Source organism: Monopterus albus, unplaced genomic scaffold (assembly GCF_001952655.1).
Source record: "Monopterus albus unplaced genomic scaffold, M_albus_1.0 scaffold110.1, whole genome shotgun sequence".
Lineage (NCBI taxonomy): Eukaryota > Metazoa > Chordata > Actinopteri > Synbranchiformes > Synbranchidae > Monopterus > Monopterus albus.
The window spans coordinates 1,077,312-1,094,453 of NW_018127990.1; the positions used below are offsets into that span (position 1 = coordinate 1,077,312).

The 17,142-nt window shown below is 42.7% G+C and overlaps 1 protein-coding gene across 1 annotated transcript in view; it reads left to right on the forward strand.

The window, feature by feature from the left end:
* Positions 1-536: 536 nt before the first annotated feature.
* fer1l4 (fer-1 like family member 4) overlaps positions 537-17,142 on the forward strand; it is a 28,139-nt gene continuing 11,533 nt past the window's right edge. The window contains exons 1-27 of the mRNA XM_020611186.1: positions 537-612; positions 1,072-1,116; positions 2,099-2,260; positions 2,380-2,440; positions 4,089-4,220; positions 4,443-4,505; positions 4,612-4,696; positions 4,777-4,936; positions 5,265-5,445; positions 7,667-7,853; positions 8,294-8,373; positions 8,834-8,959; positions 9,231-9,300; positions 9,523-9,626; positions 10,175-10,283; positions 10,762-10,969; positions 12,462-12,594; positions 12,677-12,777; positions 12,887-12,974; positions 13,080-13,196; positions 13,276-13,428; positions 13,774-13,969; positions 14,189-14,313; positions 14,932-15,066; positions 15,190-15,363; positions 15,768-15,878; positions 16,980-17,141. Of these exons, the coding sequence (XP_020466842.1) occupies positions 2,214-2,260; positions 2,380-2,440; positions 4,089-4,220; positions 4,443-4,505; positions 4,612-4,696; positions 4,777-4,936; positions 5,265-5,445; positions 7,667-7,853; positions 8,294-8,373; positions 8,834-8,959; positions 9,231-9,300; positions 9,523-9,626; positions 10,175-10,283; positions 10,762-10,969; positions 12,462-12,594; positions 12,677-12,777; positions 12,887-12,974; positions 13,080-13,196; positions 13,276-13,428; positions 13,774-13,969; positions 14,189-14,313; positions 14,932-15,066; positions 15,190-15,363; positions 15,768-15,878; positions 16,980-17,141 (3,108 nt within the window). The 5' untranslated portion in view covers positions 537-612; positions 1,072-1,116; positions 2,099-2,213. The remainder of the gene's footprint in view (positions 613-1,071; positions 1,117-2,098; positions 2,261-2,379; positions 2,441-4,088; positions 4,221-4,442; positions 4,506-4,611; positions 4,697-4,776; positions 4,937-5,264; positions 5,446-7,666; positions 7,854-8,293; positions 8,374-8,833; positions 8,960-9,230; positions 9,301-9,522; positions 9,627-10,174; positions 10,284-10,761; positions 10,970-12,461; positions 12,595-12,676; positions 12,778-12,886; positions 12,975-13,079; positions 13,197-13,275; positions 13,429-13,773; positions 13,970-14,188; positions 14,314-14,931; positions 15,067-15,189; positions 15,364-15,767; positions 15,879-16,979; position 17,142) is intronic.

The following is a 17,142-nucleotide window of genomic DNA, read 5'->3' on the forward strand; positions in this document are numbered from 1 at the left end:
AATAATAACTACAAGACACATCCCACTGAGTCGATTCTGATCTATAACCTAATACTGTAATCCAAGACTAGTGTTAACTACATATTAGATTATTTTACCCTTTTAGAAACTTTGGTGCTAGAATTATGCCTTTGTCGAGACAAGTGAACCATCCTCTTCCACACTGTAGCAGTCCACTGAGAGTCTCCATCTTCACAACGATGATTTCAAATAAAAATATCTCCACACAACCATAGAAAGACACACATAATACATATATACATATACTGTATAGACACATTTTAATAATATCGGCCATACTTAAAATGCATGCGTGTGTGTGTGTAGACTGCTCGGGAGGTTGGTTGTCAGTCTCCAGCATGTTGTTACCACAGGGAGACTAGTGCTACGAGAACCCCTGACTGATGCCAACTTTACCCCAACTGATGTAAGTACACTTGCACAAACACCCTGATATAGACTGATAATGAACACTATTGGTTTCAATCATAATGGTTTCTTCTCTTTTTCTCTGTAGATTTATGTAGAATTGGAAATTCAGTATAACCCTGTTGAGGGGACAGCAGGACGCTGGGAGGGGGATGACTTCCTGGAGGTTGAAGACAAAGATGAGTAAGAACATATCACCACTTTTTTTTTTGCACTAAACCACACTGTGTAGCTGAGGAAAAACAAAACCTCTTAGGTCTCATTTGCATTTCTAACAGTGTTAAAGAAATACTCCAACATGTATTTAAGTTTTCTGGCTTCTCCAGTTAGATGAGACCATCACTATAACTCCAGTACGGATGTCCTCACAAAGCAACACAGTCTAAACATGTCCAGTGCTAGGACATATTTAGACTAGCTTTGCATAAATACAGGAAGCCAGGGGAAATTGCAGGATGGTGTTCTACCATTACTATCATAACACAGATGAATCTCTCTGACAAAAGAGAAAAAAGAAAATCAACCTTCCAGCAAACAAACAACAAACGGTGCAAACTTCCACAGCAGCAGAGGGAGTTCTGGCCAGGCTGAACAGATTTTGCCCCTCTCTTATTTTCTTTCTCTTTCTTTCTTTAACTTCAGATTTGAACTGGCCTTCAAGAATGAGGGATTTGATGACTCTGAGAGGTGAGAATTCACACTACTCACATGTTCATTCTCTTAGCTAGACCCATACTAATTTGTTAAGGATAATATCAGCCAAAACATTGGACATGTCTGAGTAGCAGACAGACTGTAGTGTGAAAACCATGAATCTATTATTAGAAAACTGGATGTGGCACCACCACTCAGCCATTCAGCCAAATTTTCCCTGTGGTCACTCATAGTACTGCACTGTTGACAGGACACTTCAAACTGCAAACCAGATCAATTGTTGCTCTTTGTTTTAAGAATTTTTTAACCAGTGGAGGTTTTATATTTGTAAAACTTTCCCAGAGTCTGGAAAAGGGACTTTATTTTCGAGTGTGAGTGCAGGGAGCGTGGGAAACACTAACGTGCTTGTGCAGTGGGCACCACACTGTAGAAACAAACCCTGAAGAAGATTTCTTCTTGTCATATGCACAACTTTTATTGGGAGAATAGGTGCCATTTTGAAATATGTTCTCATAATACATGCATGGTGAAAACTCAGTATTGCTGCTGATCCTTTTTTCCTGGATCAACAATAATCCTGGAACACAAATAATCTGACCTGCTAGATATCACATAAAAATTGCACTCAGATTTTGGTACACCTGTCTTTGAGTAAATACATGAGGTTAACTTACTAGCATTCTCTAGAGCTTTCATCCACCTTCCACAGAGGTTTGATTTTCCCCCATCATATAGGACAACTTTAACGTCCGTCTTAATGGAGGAGAAAGCAAAATATTAGCATTAACGGAGGAAACTGACAGACTCCTTGTCTTCAGCTCTACCAGAAGGACATGGCATTGATGGCTTTTTTAAAAGATGTTTTTTTTATATATCTGAATCCATTTTTGTACTGACCCTTGATGATAAAGCAATTTGGCACCGTGGGTTGATGGTAGGGATGGGGACCCATCAATAGTGCCAGCACGCCGCCACCTCTGAGAAACTATTTGTTATTTTATACTCTGTTTTCCAGTGTTGGTCCGCAGAGTGTTGGTAGGCTGGACAAAGAGGCTCGCCGTCTGGGGCGGAGCCTGGTCCGGACTGGGGATGATGAGGATGAGGATGATGAGGATGATGGTGATGATGACATGACGGATCTGGACACTTCCACCATCACCTTCACTCCGCTGCTCAGGTCTGCTAACCTGATGGACTGACTGTTATCTGAGCTTTGTCAGTTTATCTTTGTGTAGTAAAACAGATCTGCTTTTAACATGTGTGTGTGTGTGTGTGTGTCCGTGTGTGTGTGTTTAGTCGGTGTAGGCCACTGGCCAGAAGTATTATTGCAGAATTGCCCAAAGTCCAGAGTTTCCAGGTGAGTTCATCCATCCTTATGACTTGTTTACATAAGAACATTCAGAATCAATATCAGAATCAGAATCATGTTTATTTGCCAATTATGTTTAAACACACAAGGAATATTTCTCTGGTAAAGAAACTCTCATTGTGCTTGTAAGTCAACAAGAAAAATAGGAAAATATGTGCATTTAAAATAGGAAAGAAATTAGCAGAAAAAGAGAAACAATCTATTTTTGAAGTCAATAATACACAATTAAATGGGAGAACATTCATACGGAAGCTCAGTGAAAGAAAGTCACTTTCAGCTTTTCCCGTTTGGGGGTCGCCACAGCAAATCGTCACACTGACGACTTGCATATTGACATTTGGCACGGTTTTTTTTACTCTGGATGCCCTTCCTGACGCAACCCTGACTCAAACCCAGGCCACAGTGCTACGCCTTAACCACTAGCCTACCAGAGATGGCTCCAACCTACCTAACCCTTGCATCCCTGAACCCTATCCTCACCCAAGTAAAGAGCAGATATGTGGTTTGACACAGCATCTGCATTGTATTTGCTCAGGTTGAACAGTGGCTGGTTTGCAATTATGTCATCACCAATACAAGTTCTGTGTGGATGTAGGAGTGAAGGCATGTCTAAAGTCTACAGGGTCTACAGGGTCATCAGGTGGGCTCCCTCACACTAACTGGTGTTTCATTAACTTTGGCCCATGACACTAAGAAGGCTCAATAGTGTGTTCCAGCATCCCACAGACTGTAGCAGAAGAGCTTTCAGATTGTTATTGTGCAATGGTCACATTTACAATTTATTGCACTGGAGCTGTTGTTCTGTTTTACAGACATGGATTAAGTGTTATTCAGAGTAATGGTACAGGGGGAAGAAACTGTCCTCGTGTCATGTAGTTTTGGCCTAGAGTGTCCAGAGGTGAGGAGTATAAACAGTTTGTGTCCAGGGTGTGAGGGGTTTGCAGAAATCTTCTCTGCCCTCCTCTTGACCCGTGTTATGTACAGGTCCTCCATGAAGGGCAGGCTGGCACTGATGATTCTTTGTGTAGTCCTGACTGTTCGCTGGAGTCTGTTTCTGTCCTGTTTGGTTGCTGAACCAAACCAGACAGTGATAGATGAACAGAGAACAGTCAGTTATGTTCTGTAGGCTTCTCCACACAGTTGCAGGGTCATTGGCTGAAAACTGGTTTTCCAGCTTTTTGGAGTAACTTCTCTTTGCTACTCTGATCTCCCTTGTCAGTGTGTTCCTGGCCTGCCTGTACAGGATCCTGTCCCCACTTCTGTAGGCCTCCACTTTGTCATGATGAAGCTGCTAGAGCTTTGCTGTGAACCAGGGCTTACTGTTGTTGTATGAGCACACACATGTCCTTACAAAAGCTGATGTATGATGTCACAGTATCAGTGGGTTCATCCAGGTCTGTGGATGCAGCTTCAATAACCCTCTAGTCTGTGCAGTCAAAGCAGGCCTGTAACGCTGACTTTGCCTTCTTGGTCTTTATTTTTTTAGCCATAGGCTTTGCAGCTTTAGGTTCTACCTATAGGTCAGAATGAGATGGATCATGCAGTGATCAGAAAGTCCCAAGTCTGAACAGAGGACAGAGTGAACCTAACTGTGGTATGTGTGCATGTTTGTGCATCTGTGTGTTTGTGTGCATAGGTGAATGTAAACATCCTGGAGGCTCAGAAACTGGTTGGAGTCAACATCAACCCTGCAGTTTTCCTCAGAGTGGGGAATCAGAAAAAACACACAGCGACACAGAAATCTACCAACTGCCCCTTCTATAACGAGGTACAGCAGAGTATACAGTAGGATACAGTGCAGTGCAGTAGAAAATCCAGTATATATTGTATGATAATACAATACATGAGAGTACAGTAGAATACAGTACACTATAGTACAGTAGAATACAGTACATTATAGTACAGTATAGTAGAATAAAGTTCAGAACATACAAACACAGTCGAGTACAGTAAAATACACTGCAGCTGTTTACGTTCTCTTCTCTTTCAGAACTTCCTGTTTGAGTTTTACGACACTCCACAAACCCTCTTTGATAAAGTCATAGAGATAAAGGTCAGTACCACTGTTTTTTTTATTCTTTTTGTTTTCTACTGCTGTTACCATAGTAACAGACCTGAGCATGGTCACACTGGACACCTGTGATGTCATGTCCTTTCAGGTGGTGCACAGGCGGATGTTGGCCTTCCTGATGACCCACATTGGAACATTTAAGATTGACATCGCCACCGTGTACAATCAGCCAGGTACCAGTACTACCCACGCTGCAGTATTCTGACTGAAATACAGCAGTACTTACTGACAGCTGACCTCTGTGTATCTCCAGACCACCGTTTCTACCAGAAATGGGCTCCTCTCACTGACCCGGCAGACACAAGGTCAGGGATCAAGGGATACATCAAGGCCACCGTCAGTGTCCTGATGAAGGGAGATGCTATGAGCATGCCCAGTCTGCCTCCGTCGTCCTCATCAGAGGACATAGAAAAGTGAGAAATGAGGAATCCTGAGTATCATGAGTTTTTAAACGAGTTATGGTCATAACTATGATTACATAACATTTTACAAAAACATAACTACACAGCGCTGGTAGTGGTCCAAGTACTCTACTGTTACTTCTTGTTCTGGACTATGCTGCACCAACTATATGTGAATCATTAAATTTGTGTGTACATTTCTTTGATAGTTCTCTGCAACTACTAACTAGTTTCAAATTAGAAAGTTAGAAATTCAAGCTGGATCATTAAAACATAAGGAATAGCTTGGGTAGTAAGGGCTTCAGTAATATGTAAATCTGACTTTGTGTTTATCTTGCAGAAACCTAATGCTTCCTCGTGGTATGCCTGCTGAGCGGCCGTGGGCTCGGTTCCGTATCCGGATCTACAGGGCCGAAGGTCTACCCACTATGGAGGCAGGGTTAATGGGCAAAATGTCAAAGGCCACTGACCGGACTGTCTTCATTGACCCCTACGTTCAAGTGACCTTTGCTGGACAACAGGTACACAGACATGTAAATGAACAGTATGTGTTGCTATATATATTCTTCTCAAGAATGAGAAGGATGCACAACTGGCAGCCACAACTGGGACATTTCCACTGCAGCAAATGTCTTTTGAAGAAATGAAACCTATGTTTCAACTGGAAAGACCAATGATTTCTTGTTAGTTAAAAAAACAAGGGAGAGAGAGAGAGAGAGAGAGAGAGAGTGCTGCAGTCAACAGAGATGACATTGATTCACTGGATGCAAACAGCATTGCATCTTACACTTGTTGCTCGGTATTGTGGCTCTGTCAACACTTGCAAGCTAATGAAAGGTAGTTCATTAGCAAATGTTACGTAAATAAGAAACCCATGAGTATTTACAGTGCCTTGCGAAAGTATTCGGCCCCCTTGAACTTTACGACCTTTTGCCACATTTCAGGCTTCAAACATAAAGATATAAAACTTTACTTTTTTGTGAAGAATCAACAACAAGTGGGACACAATCATGAAGTGGAACGAAATTTATTGGATATTTCAAACTTTTTTAACAAATAAAAAACTGAAAAATTGGGCGTGCAAAATTATTCAGCCCCTTTACTTTCAGTGCAGCAAACTCTCTCCAGAAGTTCAGTGAGGATCTCTGAATGATCCAATGTTGACCTAAATGACAAAGGATGATAAATAGAATCCACCTGTGTGGAATCAAGTCTCCATATAAATGCACCTGCACTGTGATAGTCTCAGAGGTCCGTGTAAAGCACAGAGAGCATCATGAAGAACAAGAGACCTGGCCGTCCCTCTAAACTTTCAGCTCATACAAGGAGAAGACTGATCAGAGATGCAGCCAAGAGGCCCATGATCACTCTGGATGAACTGCAGAGATCTACAGCTGAGGTGGGAGACTCTGTCCATAGGACAACAATCAGTCGTATACTGCACAAATCTGGCCTTTATGGAAGAGTGGCAAGAAGAAAGCCATTTCTTAAAGATATCCATAAAAAGTGTCGTTTAAAGTTTGCCACAAGCCACCTGGGAGACACACCAAACATGTGGAAGAAGGTGCTCTGGTCAGATGAAACCAAAATCGAACTTTTTGGCAACAATGCAAAACGTTATGTTTGGCGTAAAAGCAACACAGCTCATCACCTTGAACACACCATCCCCACTGTCAAACATGGTGGTGGCAGCATCGTGGTTTGGGCCTGCTTTTCTTCAGCAGGGACAGGGAAGATGGTTAAAATTGATGGGAAGATGGATGGAGCCAAATACAGGACCATTCTGGAAGGAAACCTGATGGAGTCTGCAAAAGACCTGAGACTGGGACGGAGATTTGTCTTCCAACAAGACAATGATCCAAAACATAAAGCAAAATCTACAATGGAATGGTTCACAAATAAACATATCCAGGTGTTAGAATGGCCAAGTCAAAGTCCAGACCTGAATCCAATTGAGAATCTGTGGAAAGAACTGAAAACTGCTGTTCACAAATGCTCTCCATCCAACCTCACTGAGCTTGAGCTGTTTTGCAAGGAGGAATGGGCAAAAATTTCCGTCTCTCGATGTGCAAAACTGATAGAGACATACCCCAAGCGACTTACAGCTGTAATCGGAGCAAAAGGTGGCGCTACAAAGTATTAACTTAAGGGGGCTGAATAATTTTGCACGCCCAGTTTTTCAGTTTTTTATTTGTTAAAAAAGTTTGACATATCCAATAAATTTCGTTCCACTTCATGATTGTGTCCCACTTGTTGTTGATTCTTCACAAAAAATTACAGTTTTATATCTTTATGTTTGAAGCCTGAAATGTGGCAAAAGGTCGCAAAGTTCAAGGGGGCCGAATACTTTCGCAAGGCACTGTATATCTTTTTATGTGACGTTGTGCCTGTTGAGGAATCCCAGTAACAACAGGAATAATCTCCTCCACAGAAATGTATCCACCTAGCAGGTAAAGCTAAAACTCCCTGACCCAATGCCTCACTTTTCGATGTCAGTATTTGTCAGATTGTTGTATTGTGGATTTACTTGTTGCATTTTGCCCTCATTTTCATACATTTACAGCATTTCAACTTTGAGCCCTTCCCAAGAATAGTCACACTCCATGACAAGGAATCACTTTATTTAAATTTAAATAAAGTGTTTTTTTTGTCATTGTATGCAACCCTATTCTGTGAAATTTACATGTTTCATAAAAAAAAAAAAAAAAAAAGGTTTTGTAATCCTACCATTTGTGTGTGCAGGGGGAGACGTCAGTCGCCAGTGCTACCAGCAGACCGGTTTGGAACGAGGAGATTTCCTTCATCGAGCAGTTTCCTCCTTTGGCTCAGCGAATCCGAATTCAGGTCCTTGATGATGCCAAGATGGGAGACATTGCCCTGGCAACACACTTTCTGGACCTGCAACAGATTTCGGATCACACCAGGAACGGTGTGAACAGCAGTTTAGATATGCTGAGTGATGCAATATACAATATGCAGGAAGTGTTGAATTTAATTAATATCAAGCAAAAGAACAGAAAAGTAGACAACTATTATCAGTAAATGAAAACAACATTATTATTAAACAGTGGGAGCAGCAGAGTGTTGAGGATGACTTGACTCTGTTGTTTCATTGAAGGAATGGATGCTGTGGAATATGTGTATTCTGTATACATTACACTGAATTTACATTTTTAGCCTTAAATAATGAGCAGCATTTACTTGTTGCCAAATAATTAAGATACCATTATTTGAATACTAACTATCCATCCATCCACCCATCCATCCTTTTTCCTCCGCTTATCCGGAACCGGGTCATGGGGGCAGCAGTCTACTAACTATCATTTGAGAATTTAAGGTCAGAGAATGTCTGTGTTTTTTTGTCTGCAGGGTTTAACCCCACCTTTGGTCCAAGTTGGCTCAACCTGTACGGTTCTCCGCAGAACTCTACCCTTGGAGACGTCCACCAGGTAAACCCAAGTTGGCGTTTAAAGCAAGAGTTCAAGATTTTGAGAAATATTTTTATTAGTTTTCATGCAGAGAGTTAGGTAAGAAGGCTGAGGACCAGGAAATCACTACAGTTAACCAAGATATAGTCCAGCACACACAGCACGCACAGGCGAAATAAATGTGTTAATCAGTGAGCCTTAGAGGTGTTGTAGGCACATTTCTTTTACCATTGATTAGACCTAGGCTAGCTTTCTTGTTTCCAGTCTTTATGCAATGCTAAACTAATGCTGGCTGTGGCCTCTTATTAACCATGAGGACATGGCGAGTGGTATTGATCTTCTTATATTAACAGTCTTATATTTACCACAATGTTAAACAATTTCTTTAATGTCCAGACATTGTGGAGTCGGTAATAATGATCATTTGTAGGCTGTTCAGAATTACAACATAGTAATCAAGACAGCTGTTTGTCATTTCCAGGCTTTGAACGAGGGTCTGGGTGAAGGAATCTTTTATCGTGGTCGAATCCTCCTCGCCCTCTCTGTGGAAGTTTACAATTCCCCCGCTGCCGGCACTGGGGATGCCGGCCCGGCTTCCATAGCAAAGGTAGCACCCTACTTCCTGTTTTTCATAACAGTTGGGCTGCATGAAATCTAAAATATCACAGGGATGATTTGTTAAAGCAGCCTTTAAGCTGGGCAACACATCAGTTCATCTGCAGCTATTTGTCATTACACGTTTCATCAGAGTCAGGATGTTATCACCTTGGCACCCACAATATCTAATAAGATCTTGTGTGACTTTAACAACACTAACCTGATCTTTTATGGCCTCAGTGGTTGTTATGGAACCTTTCTTTTTCTCTCCCATTGAAAAGATGAAAGGAGCCCTCGGAAAACTGGGACTGAAGAAGAAGAAGAAGGCCAGCAAAAAGGACAAGGCAGAAGGTCAGTCTTTTGATAATAAAAAATAGAAATCAGATGCTACACAACATCCAGTACAGTGTTAGGTCCAGGACATAATAAAGCGATCCTTAAGAGCAGAAGAGTGGTTGCCATTGTTGATCATAATATTACACTAAAGATGGCCTTTTGTGGGACTTCTGGGTTGAACAACTCCACATGATTTGGTGGTTTATTTGTCAGTTTGTTTACTTGTTGATGCTGTAGCGTCTCTGGATAGCAGTGGAACAGCTGAAGAATCAGGGGATGCGGGAGAAGAGGTACCTGAGGCTGTTACTGTGGAGGTTCAGGAGACCCACCCTCTCCCTGAGGTCAGTGCCGACACCACCACCACCACCATTGTCATCATTAATTAACCATTTTAACTAAAACACTGTGTCTTGGTTGTGTCTCTGATATCTGATTTGTCCACCTCATCATTCTTTCTCTACTTTTTTGCCCCTCCTCTCTGTCAGTGTCTTCCTCACTTCTTATGCTTCCCTCTATATTTTAATATTGAAAGACAAGAATTAATGTTATAGAATTATTTTATTTTCTCACCCCGAATCAGCAGATGTCAACTCAGTTCCAGCAGTGAAGGGTGGAGAAATGTTACATTTATGTTTAAAAAGCTGTCACCCAATTTTAATTGAGTTCAGACAGTCAAATAAAAACAACCTTTTGAGGCTTAAACTAAATGTATAATTGAATATTATCTGCATATCAGTGACAAGACACCTTTAAGCTACTTATAATCTGCCCAGGTAGGAGGAGCTACAGTATAAGGCAAACAAAAGAGAGATAACTGTGTTCCAGGCTGAAAACAGAGAGAGTGATGTCCTGCAGCTCTTAGCCTTTTTGTCTTGTTTCTCATCCTCAGGGTTTCCTGGGAGACAATGTGGAGTTTCTGCTGTTTGCATCTTTGTTTGAAGTTACTATGATAGACCCTTGTGTAGGAAGCAGACCACTGACCTTTGAGCTCTCCATAGGTAAACAGTGTATTTTGTGTCCTGGATATAGAACTGTTTACTTATAGACACATCTTTACTAGGTGCTGCCGACCCTGAGACAAAAGGAAAGGCCTAATGCTGACCGTGTCACACTTATAATGAAAGAAAGTTTTAAGAAATTCATAAAGATAAAAAATCTGGTCATGTATAAGACATGAAAATGCTCTTCAGAAACTCTCAGAAAGATAAGTTGTAAAAATAATTTGCATTATTGATCAATCTGACATTTATTTTCTCAATTAATCTACTTAATCATGCCAGAAGAAAATCTTTCACAGTTTCACAGAGCCAAAATAATATCTTCAAATCTGCATATAATCTTTTTATTCTACTAGTATTACTCCTTGGCCAATGCACCTGATGCAAAAAAAGTTTGTTTTGGAGAAGTGTGTGCACTTTTCTTAACATATTCCCAAATCAAACCCTTGAACTCCATCAGCTGTTTTGTTTCTGGCAGGGAATTATGGGAAGGCAGTGAGGGTTGGGAGATCCACGAAGGGCCAGACAAAGGAGGAGCTGAGAAGGAGCAGGGAGGATCTGAGTGAAGAGACGGAGAGTCTGCTGGAGTGGGAGGAGGAGCAGTACAAAGAGGAGGTGCTGAGTTTTGAACCTGAAAACAGATCTTTGACTGCACCCATGAAACCCCAGCCCACTGAGTACGACAGGTAAAAAAAAAACCCTAGTGCACTACACAGGAAACTGCTCCATCTACACACTTAACTACTACACAACATCTATTGTAGTTTCCACTGCTTCTTAGGGTGGAGGTCACAGTGGAAGACGGCCAAGTAAGGTAGCCTAGACATTCTTTTTCCCAGGTACTGTCCCATGTTGGGGTGGCACAGCTGCACAGTGGTTAGTGCTGTCATCTCACAGCAAGAAGGTTCTGTGTTCGAGCCCGATAGTTTGCATGTTCTCCCTATGCCTGTGTGGGTTCTCTCCAGGTACTCCGGCTTCCTCCCACAGTCCAAAGACATGCAGCTTACGTTGATTGGTGACTCTAAATTGCCCATAGGAGTGAGTGTGGTTGTTTTGTCTACACGTTAACCCTGTGATAGACTGGCAGCCTGTTTAGGGTGGACCCCGCCTCTTGCCCAGTGTCAGCTGCGATAGGCTCCAGCACCCCCGTGACCCTATTCAGGAATAAGTGGTATAAATAATGGATGAATGGATAGACTGTCCCGTGTGTTCTGTAGCTGCCGTGCCGATGCTTTGAAAATGCAGAACTTTTTACCTACTGTATTTCCAAGGGAGATGGTAAGACTTCACCTAAGTTCTCTGTCACTGCCTCCTCCATAGAAGATATGTCATTAGGGGTTTGGGGTTCTTCTAAGTCTTCCTTCTCTTTCCCAGCAATTTCTACAGTCAAGGTCACCAGTAGTACTCCCTAAGTCCTGTCTCTCCTTCCTGAGTTGTTGGACCACCTTTGAGGCCAATTGAAAGGCCCTCCAAAACTTCCACGCCCAAACTTTTCCTTCTGTGACTACAGAAGCTGCAGCCCCCCTGGCCTCCCAGTACTTCTATGCTCTTCTTCATCTGCATAGGTTTCTTTACTATTGGTGTCCAAACAACTCCAGCTGTGGAGTTAATACAAGATGTTGTAGCTGAAGATGACATGGACAGGGGCCTCAGTCAAAGGAGGCTGGGAATGGAGTTCCCAGGCCAGGAAGATGCCCCATTCCAGGAACAAATCCTGTAGATTTTGACTTATAGAGGTTTTTGAATTTCTCTTGGCCTGCCCTCTCACCTGGAGTCATGTTGCTTTACCAGGAGGTACTGTGCCAAACAAAAAGATCCCAGGGTCAAAGGGTCACACCAGCACCTGCTTCTCTGTGACTCAGCAGGTAAAGCAGGTAGTCCACTAATCGCAGTATTCACTGTTTGATCCCTGCATGTCCACATGATGAACTGTCCTTGCACATCAGACTCCATATGCTCTCAATGACTAAGACAATACCTCGCATGCTAGCTATGTGAACGTGTGTCTGTGAATGAGAAAGGAAATTATAAAGAACTTTGGGTTAAAATACCACATGAATGCAGTCCATTTAGTATGATAAGGTGATGATTCTTGAAGGGTTAACTACTGCACACACACTGCCCACTTCCTGTCTGTCTGTGTGACTGTTTCTCTATGTCTCTCTCTGTCTTACTCAGGTCATACCAGTGTCTTCCTCTCCAGCCACCCATCACAAAAGAGAAGCCTTGCCTGTTTGTCTGGAGTCAGTTTGAAGATCACAGCTTTCGTCTCTATCAGTCTAATTGGCTCAACAAGATGGCCGACAGGCTGGTGAGCATCATGAAACAAAATTACATTTGTGCATTAGACAATGCCTATAAACTATGGCTCATCCTCTCCACTCCTCTTTTAGGAGAAGGGTCTTGATGAGGTGGACCGTCTCCTGAGGAGGCCAAAGAGTAAAGTAAAGGAACGTTTGGTGGAGGTGCTGCTCGAGTTGGTGGCCTCCTGCAAGTGAGTGTCCTCCTTTGAAAATATTTGATTTGAATAGATTTAGTTTGATTTGGTCTGATTTGGTTTGACTTGTCCCCATGGTTCTGTCTTCCTGTCTGTCTCTCTGTAGACAATTCACTGGATTCGCATTCAGGAAGTCTCAGGCTCGTCCCAACAACCTGGACAAATGCAGGAGGGAGTTTATCAAAAAGAATTTGGTCAGTCTGTCTCTTTTTCTACCTGCTTGCCTCTTCACCTGTCACCTTTTACCTGTCAGTTTATGACCTTCCTCCCTGTCTGGCTGACTGTCTGACTGTATCTAGGTCCTGCTGGCCAGGCGGGCAGTGAGGGCCAGACGGAGGACCACCAGGCGAACAGTCAAACAGCGACTGATAGACAGCAGGAAATTCCTGAAGAGACTCCGCCAGCTGGCTAAAGAGGTCAGAGACCATAGAGAGGTCACCATAAAGACAAGGTTTCAGTGTGTATGTCAGATGTCCAACACCATACTCTCTTCAGCCCCAGAGTACCATCCCAGATGTGTTTCTGTGGTTACTGAGTGGAAGGAACCGATTGGCTTACGTCAGGATTCCAGCCTACTCCATTCTGTACTCAGTTGTGGAGGAGCAGAAGGGGAGGGACTGTGGTCGAATCCTCACCCTCTACATGAAGGTAACCACTCTGTCTCTAAAATCACTGATGACACTCAATGTTCTGTCTCTACAATCATCAGTAGTGCTTTTCATTCACTTGGAGGTCATTGGTCTCAAGTCATTCTAAAGCCTTCCATTCTGTCGTTAAAATCACTGATGATGACTCACTGTTCCTTCTCCAGAGTTATCAGTGGTACTTGCCATCCTATCTCTTATATCATATGACACTGGCTGTTCTTTCTAAAATCATTGATGAAGCTTGACATTTTACCCTAAACTCATTATGCTCACCGGTCAATGATAACACTTGCTGTTCCGTTTCTAAAATCGTCAGTGATGTTTCTAACATCACCTGTCTTTTCAGTCTCCTGTAGGTGCAGCAAGAGAGATATTTGCGAAGCTGGAGGTCTACATGTGGCTCGGTCTGGCCAAGTACAGTAAAGAGGCCACCAACTCCTTGCCAGAGGAGTTTCTGCCGGTCTTTGAGGAGGAGGAGGAGAAGCAACAAAGGCTGGTCAGCAAAGAGAGGGTGAAGCTTCCTCTCAGTGTGACCTGTCATGGTAAGTCACCTGACCTTGTCCAGCTCAGGAGCATAGTGTTCACAGATTGACCCCTCAGGACTTCTTTATTATTAGAATAATTGGAGTAGAGTTTGTTCTTAAGATTAAAATCCCAGTAATTCATTTTATTTTGATTTGTCTACCATGAGGCTTTAGTGTGACTCAGCAGCAAAGTGTCTGTCCTGGTCAGGTAAGGTAGATCATTCTTTTGCTTTGCAGACAGCAGGTACTTCCAGCTACGATGTCACATGTACCAGGGGCGTGGCATGATAGCTGCTGATGATGATGGCCTGTCAGATCCCTATGCCAAGGTCGTCTTCACTACACACTGCCAGGTCACCAGGGTAGGTACAGTACAACTGTGTGGATAACAGGATAATTCATTCAGCAATTGGTGCATTGTTTCAAATTCTGATAATTCACATGCAGCAAATTGCTCTAAGAAATTCAATTCAATTTTATTTGTATAGCACCAAATCACAACATCTCAGGACACCTTACAAAGTAAGGTCTAGACCTTACTATTAGTATCATCAATCATCAATGGCATGAGTAAGTCTCTCAAAATAAAACTACTCTACTACTATCGTTTCCACTGCCCTCCGCTTGATTTGGAGACAAGTTCCAGGAATTGAATTTTGGTCCCCCTGCCCTTGTGTAAATACTGACTGACACAGGGAAAAATACAGTGGAAAAGCAAATCAGAACCAACGTTCAGTCAGTTTATGGGTACTGGGAAGCTCCAGGTTATGAGTCATTAACTTCCCCTGGTGTGAAAACATTACTTGTAGCACAAGTTTTCTTTTATAGATCTGTAGTTTTCAAGCCCATGGTAGATAATATATAGCTGTTGTCACAGGCTGAGTAATACTTATTATGATTATTGAACTGAACATTGTGTTTAAAATGGGTGGAGTTGCCCTCTAACATACACGTTCTTATACATATTCTGTGTGTTTCAGATTTTGCATGACACTCTCTCCCCAGCATGGTGCGAGTGTTTGTTGTTTGACATTGTCCTGCTGGAGGGTACAATGGAGGAGCTCCAACGAGACCCACCCCTCATCATCATCAACTTTTATGACCACAATGCTGTGGTAACATGGATGCTCAGTTGCTTCTTCTCCTTCACATTCTGTTCTGTGAAAGTGCTGTCATAACAGCCCGTGTGTGTCCGTCCGTGTGTGTGTGTGTGTGTGTGTGTGTGTGTGTGTGTGCAGGGTGGTTCGAAGCCTCTGGGTCGGGCATTTGCTGAGCCAGATTTTAAACCTGCAGACCAGGTCTACCAGAAGCCCCACCTTCGTTTCTATGACATAAACATGGGCAGGGCCACCGCTGGCGAGCTACTAGCTGCTTTCGAGCTCATTGAGCTGGACTACTCGGGGTTTCGAGAGGTGACACTAAATCAATCAATCAGTGGCTCATTAAACCACAGTGTTGCTCTGGAAAGAAACGTACAGTTCAGGATTAAGGATAACGGTAGTTTATTACAACGGGCATATTATTTTGGTGGTTTGATCCATAATTTCTTGCTGGCTGTTAGTCAGTTTATAGCCTGATACTAGAGGTAAATAAATGAATCAGTTTAGATAAATATGGATAAACTAACGTTTATCTGCAATTTATCAATCTGTCTGCCTTCCTGCCTTCTCTCTCCCTCTGCCTCTCTCTCATAAAAAACAACCAAAATAAAATTAGAGTTGTGATAAAGCAGAATTATCATCTAACATAATTACAGAAAACAGTATTCATTCATTAATTTCAGATAGTAAACCAGAAAATCATGTCCCTCTTGCAGCCATGTCTCCCCAGGAGTGTGGACCCTCAAGAGCTGACCTTCATAGAAGAGGACAGATATTATACCATCCCAGACGGAGTCCGACCTGTCATGAGGACGTTCAGAATTGAGGTCTCACACACACACATTTGTACTTCTTCTATCTTTGTGAGGACACTTAATGACACGAAGCATTCCCTAGCCCCTTACCCTAACACTTAACCATCAGAACTAAATGCCTAAATCTAATTTTAACCTGAACTCTAAAGCCAAGTCTTAACCCTCAAAAAGGTGTTTCAGAAAGTGAGGACTGGCCAAAATGTCCTCACTTAGCAAGAATGTCTGCAGTCTGTAGCAAAAAATACTTTTTTGGTCCTCACTATGCAGCAAGTACAAGAACACACACACATGTAGGTATGTCTTTCTGCAGTTGTGAGGATACTCATTAGGCTTTCCTCAATACAAAGTACACCAAGATCGGGCTTGGTAAGTTTGAACTTTGAGTCCAAACTCCTGAGGATGGGAGGACGCAGTATGCTCATTGTGCAATTGGAACATCAGTGTCCTTGCTGACAGAGTACTCTGAACTGAATTCAAGGATGAGTGATGCTGACTATCTGGTCAGCTTGGTCCACTCTGAAAACATCAGCCAATTTCCAAATTGACATTACTTGGATAGACTGACCATATATGTATTCTAAATCTAAGTGGTGTCATTCTTGCCTGAAAAAATATCAAAAACTTACTAAAGTGGCATAATACCAGTCCTAGGGTGAAAATTATAAGAACTTTGATCCTGGCCTCAAACCTCTGCCATCACAGCTAGTTGGCCCAGAGCACTGTGGGATACTTGGTTGCCACAAGCCCATACAAATCAGCTCCCAAAGCATATTTGATGTGTGCTTTGAACTGGAACAATACTTGGGCTGTGACTGATGATGTGTCACAAGTCCACAAACACACAAATACAAAGAACACTGCAGACTGAGAAAGGTCTATTGGCCCTAGCCCCTTACTCTGACCTTACCCATCACAACTACATGCCTAACACCCAAACCTTCCCCTAAGCTAAACCAAACTGCAAAACCAAATCTTACCCCCCTCACAATGATGGCGCTGAACAGGAATTTGCCCACGCAGCGTAATAAAGACATGGACTTGCTGTCTGTTGACATGTTTCAGGAACAGCAGGCTTATATGACGCCACCTCTATGTTTCTGCATGTGTGTTCAGGTGCTGTTCTGGGGTCTGCGGGACCTGAAGCGGGTGCAGCTGTTTGAGGTGGAGCACCCCCAGGTGAAAGTGGAATGTGCAGGACGACAGCTGGAGTCTGAAGAGATTGAGAGCTACAAGGCTCACCCCAACTTCAAAGAGCTAGTCCGCTACATCGATGTGG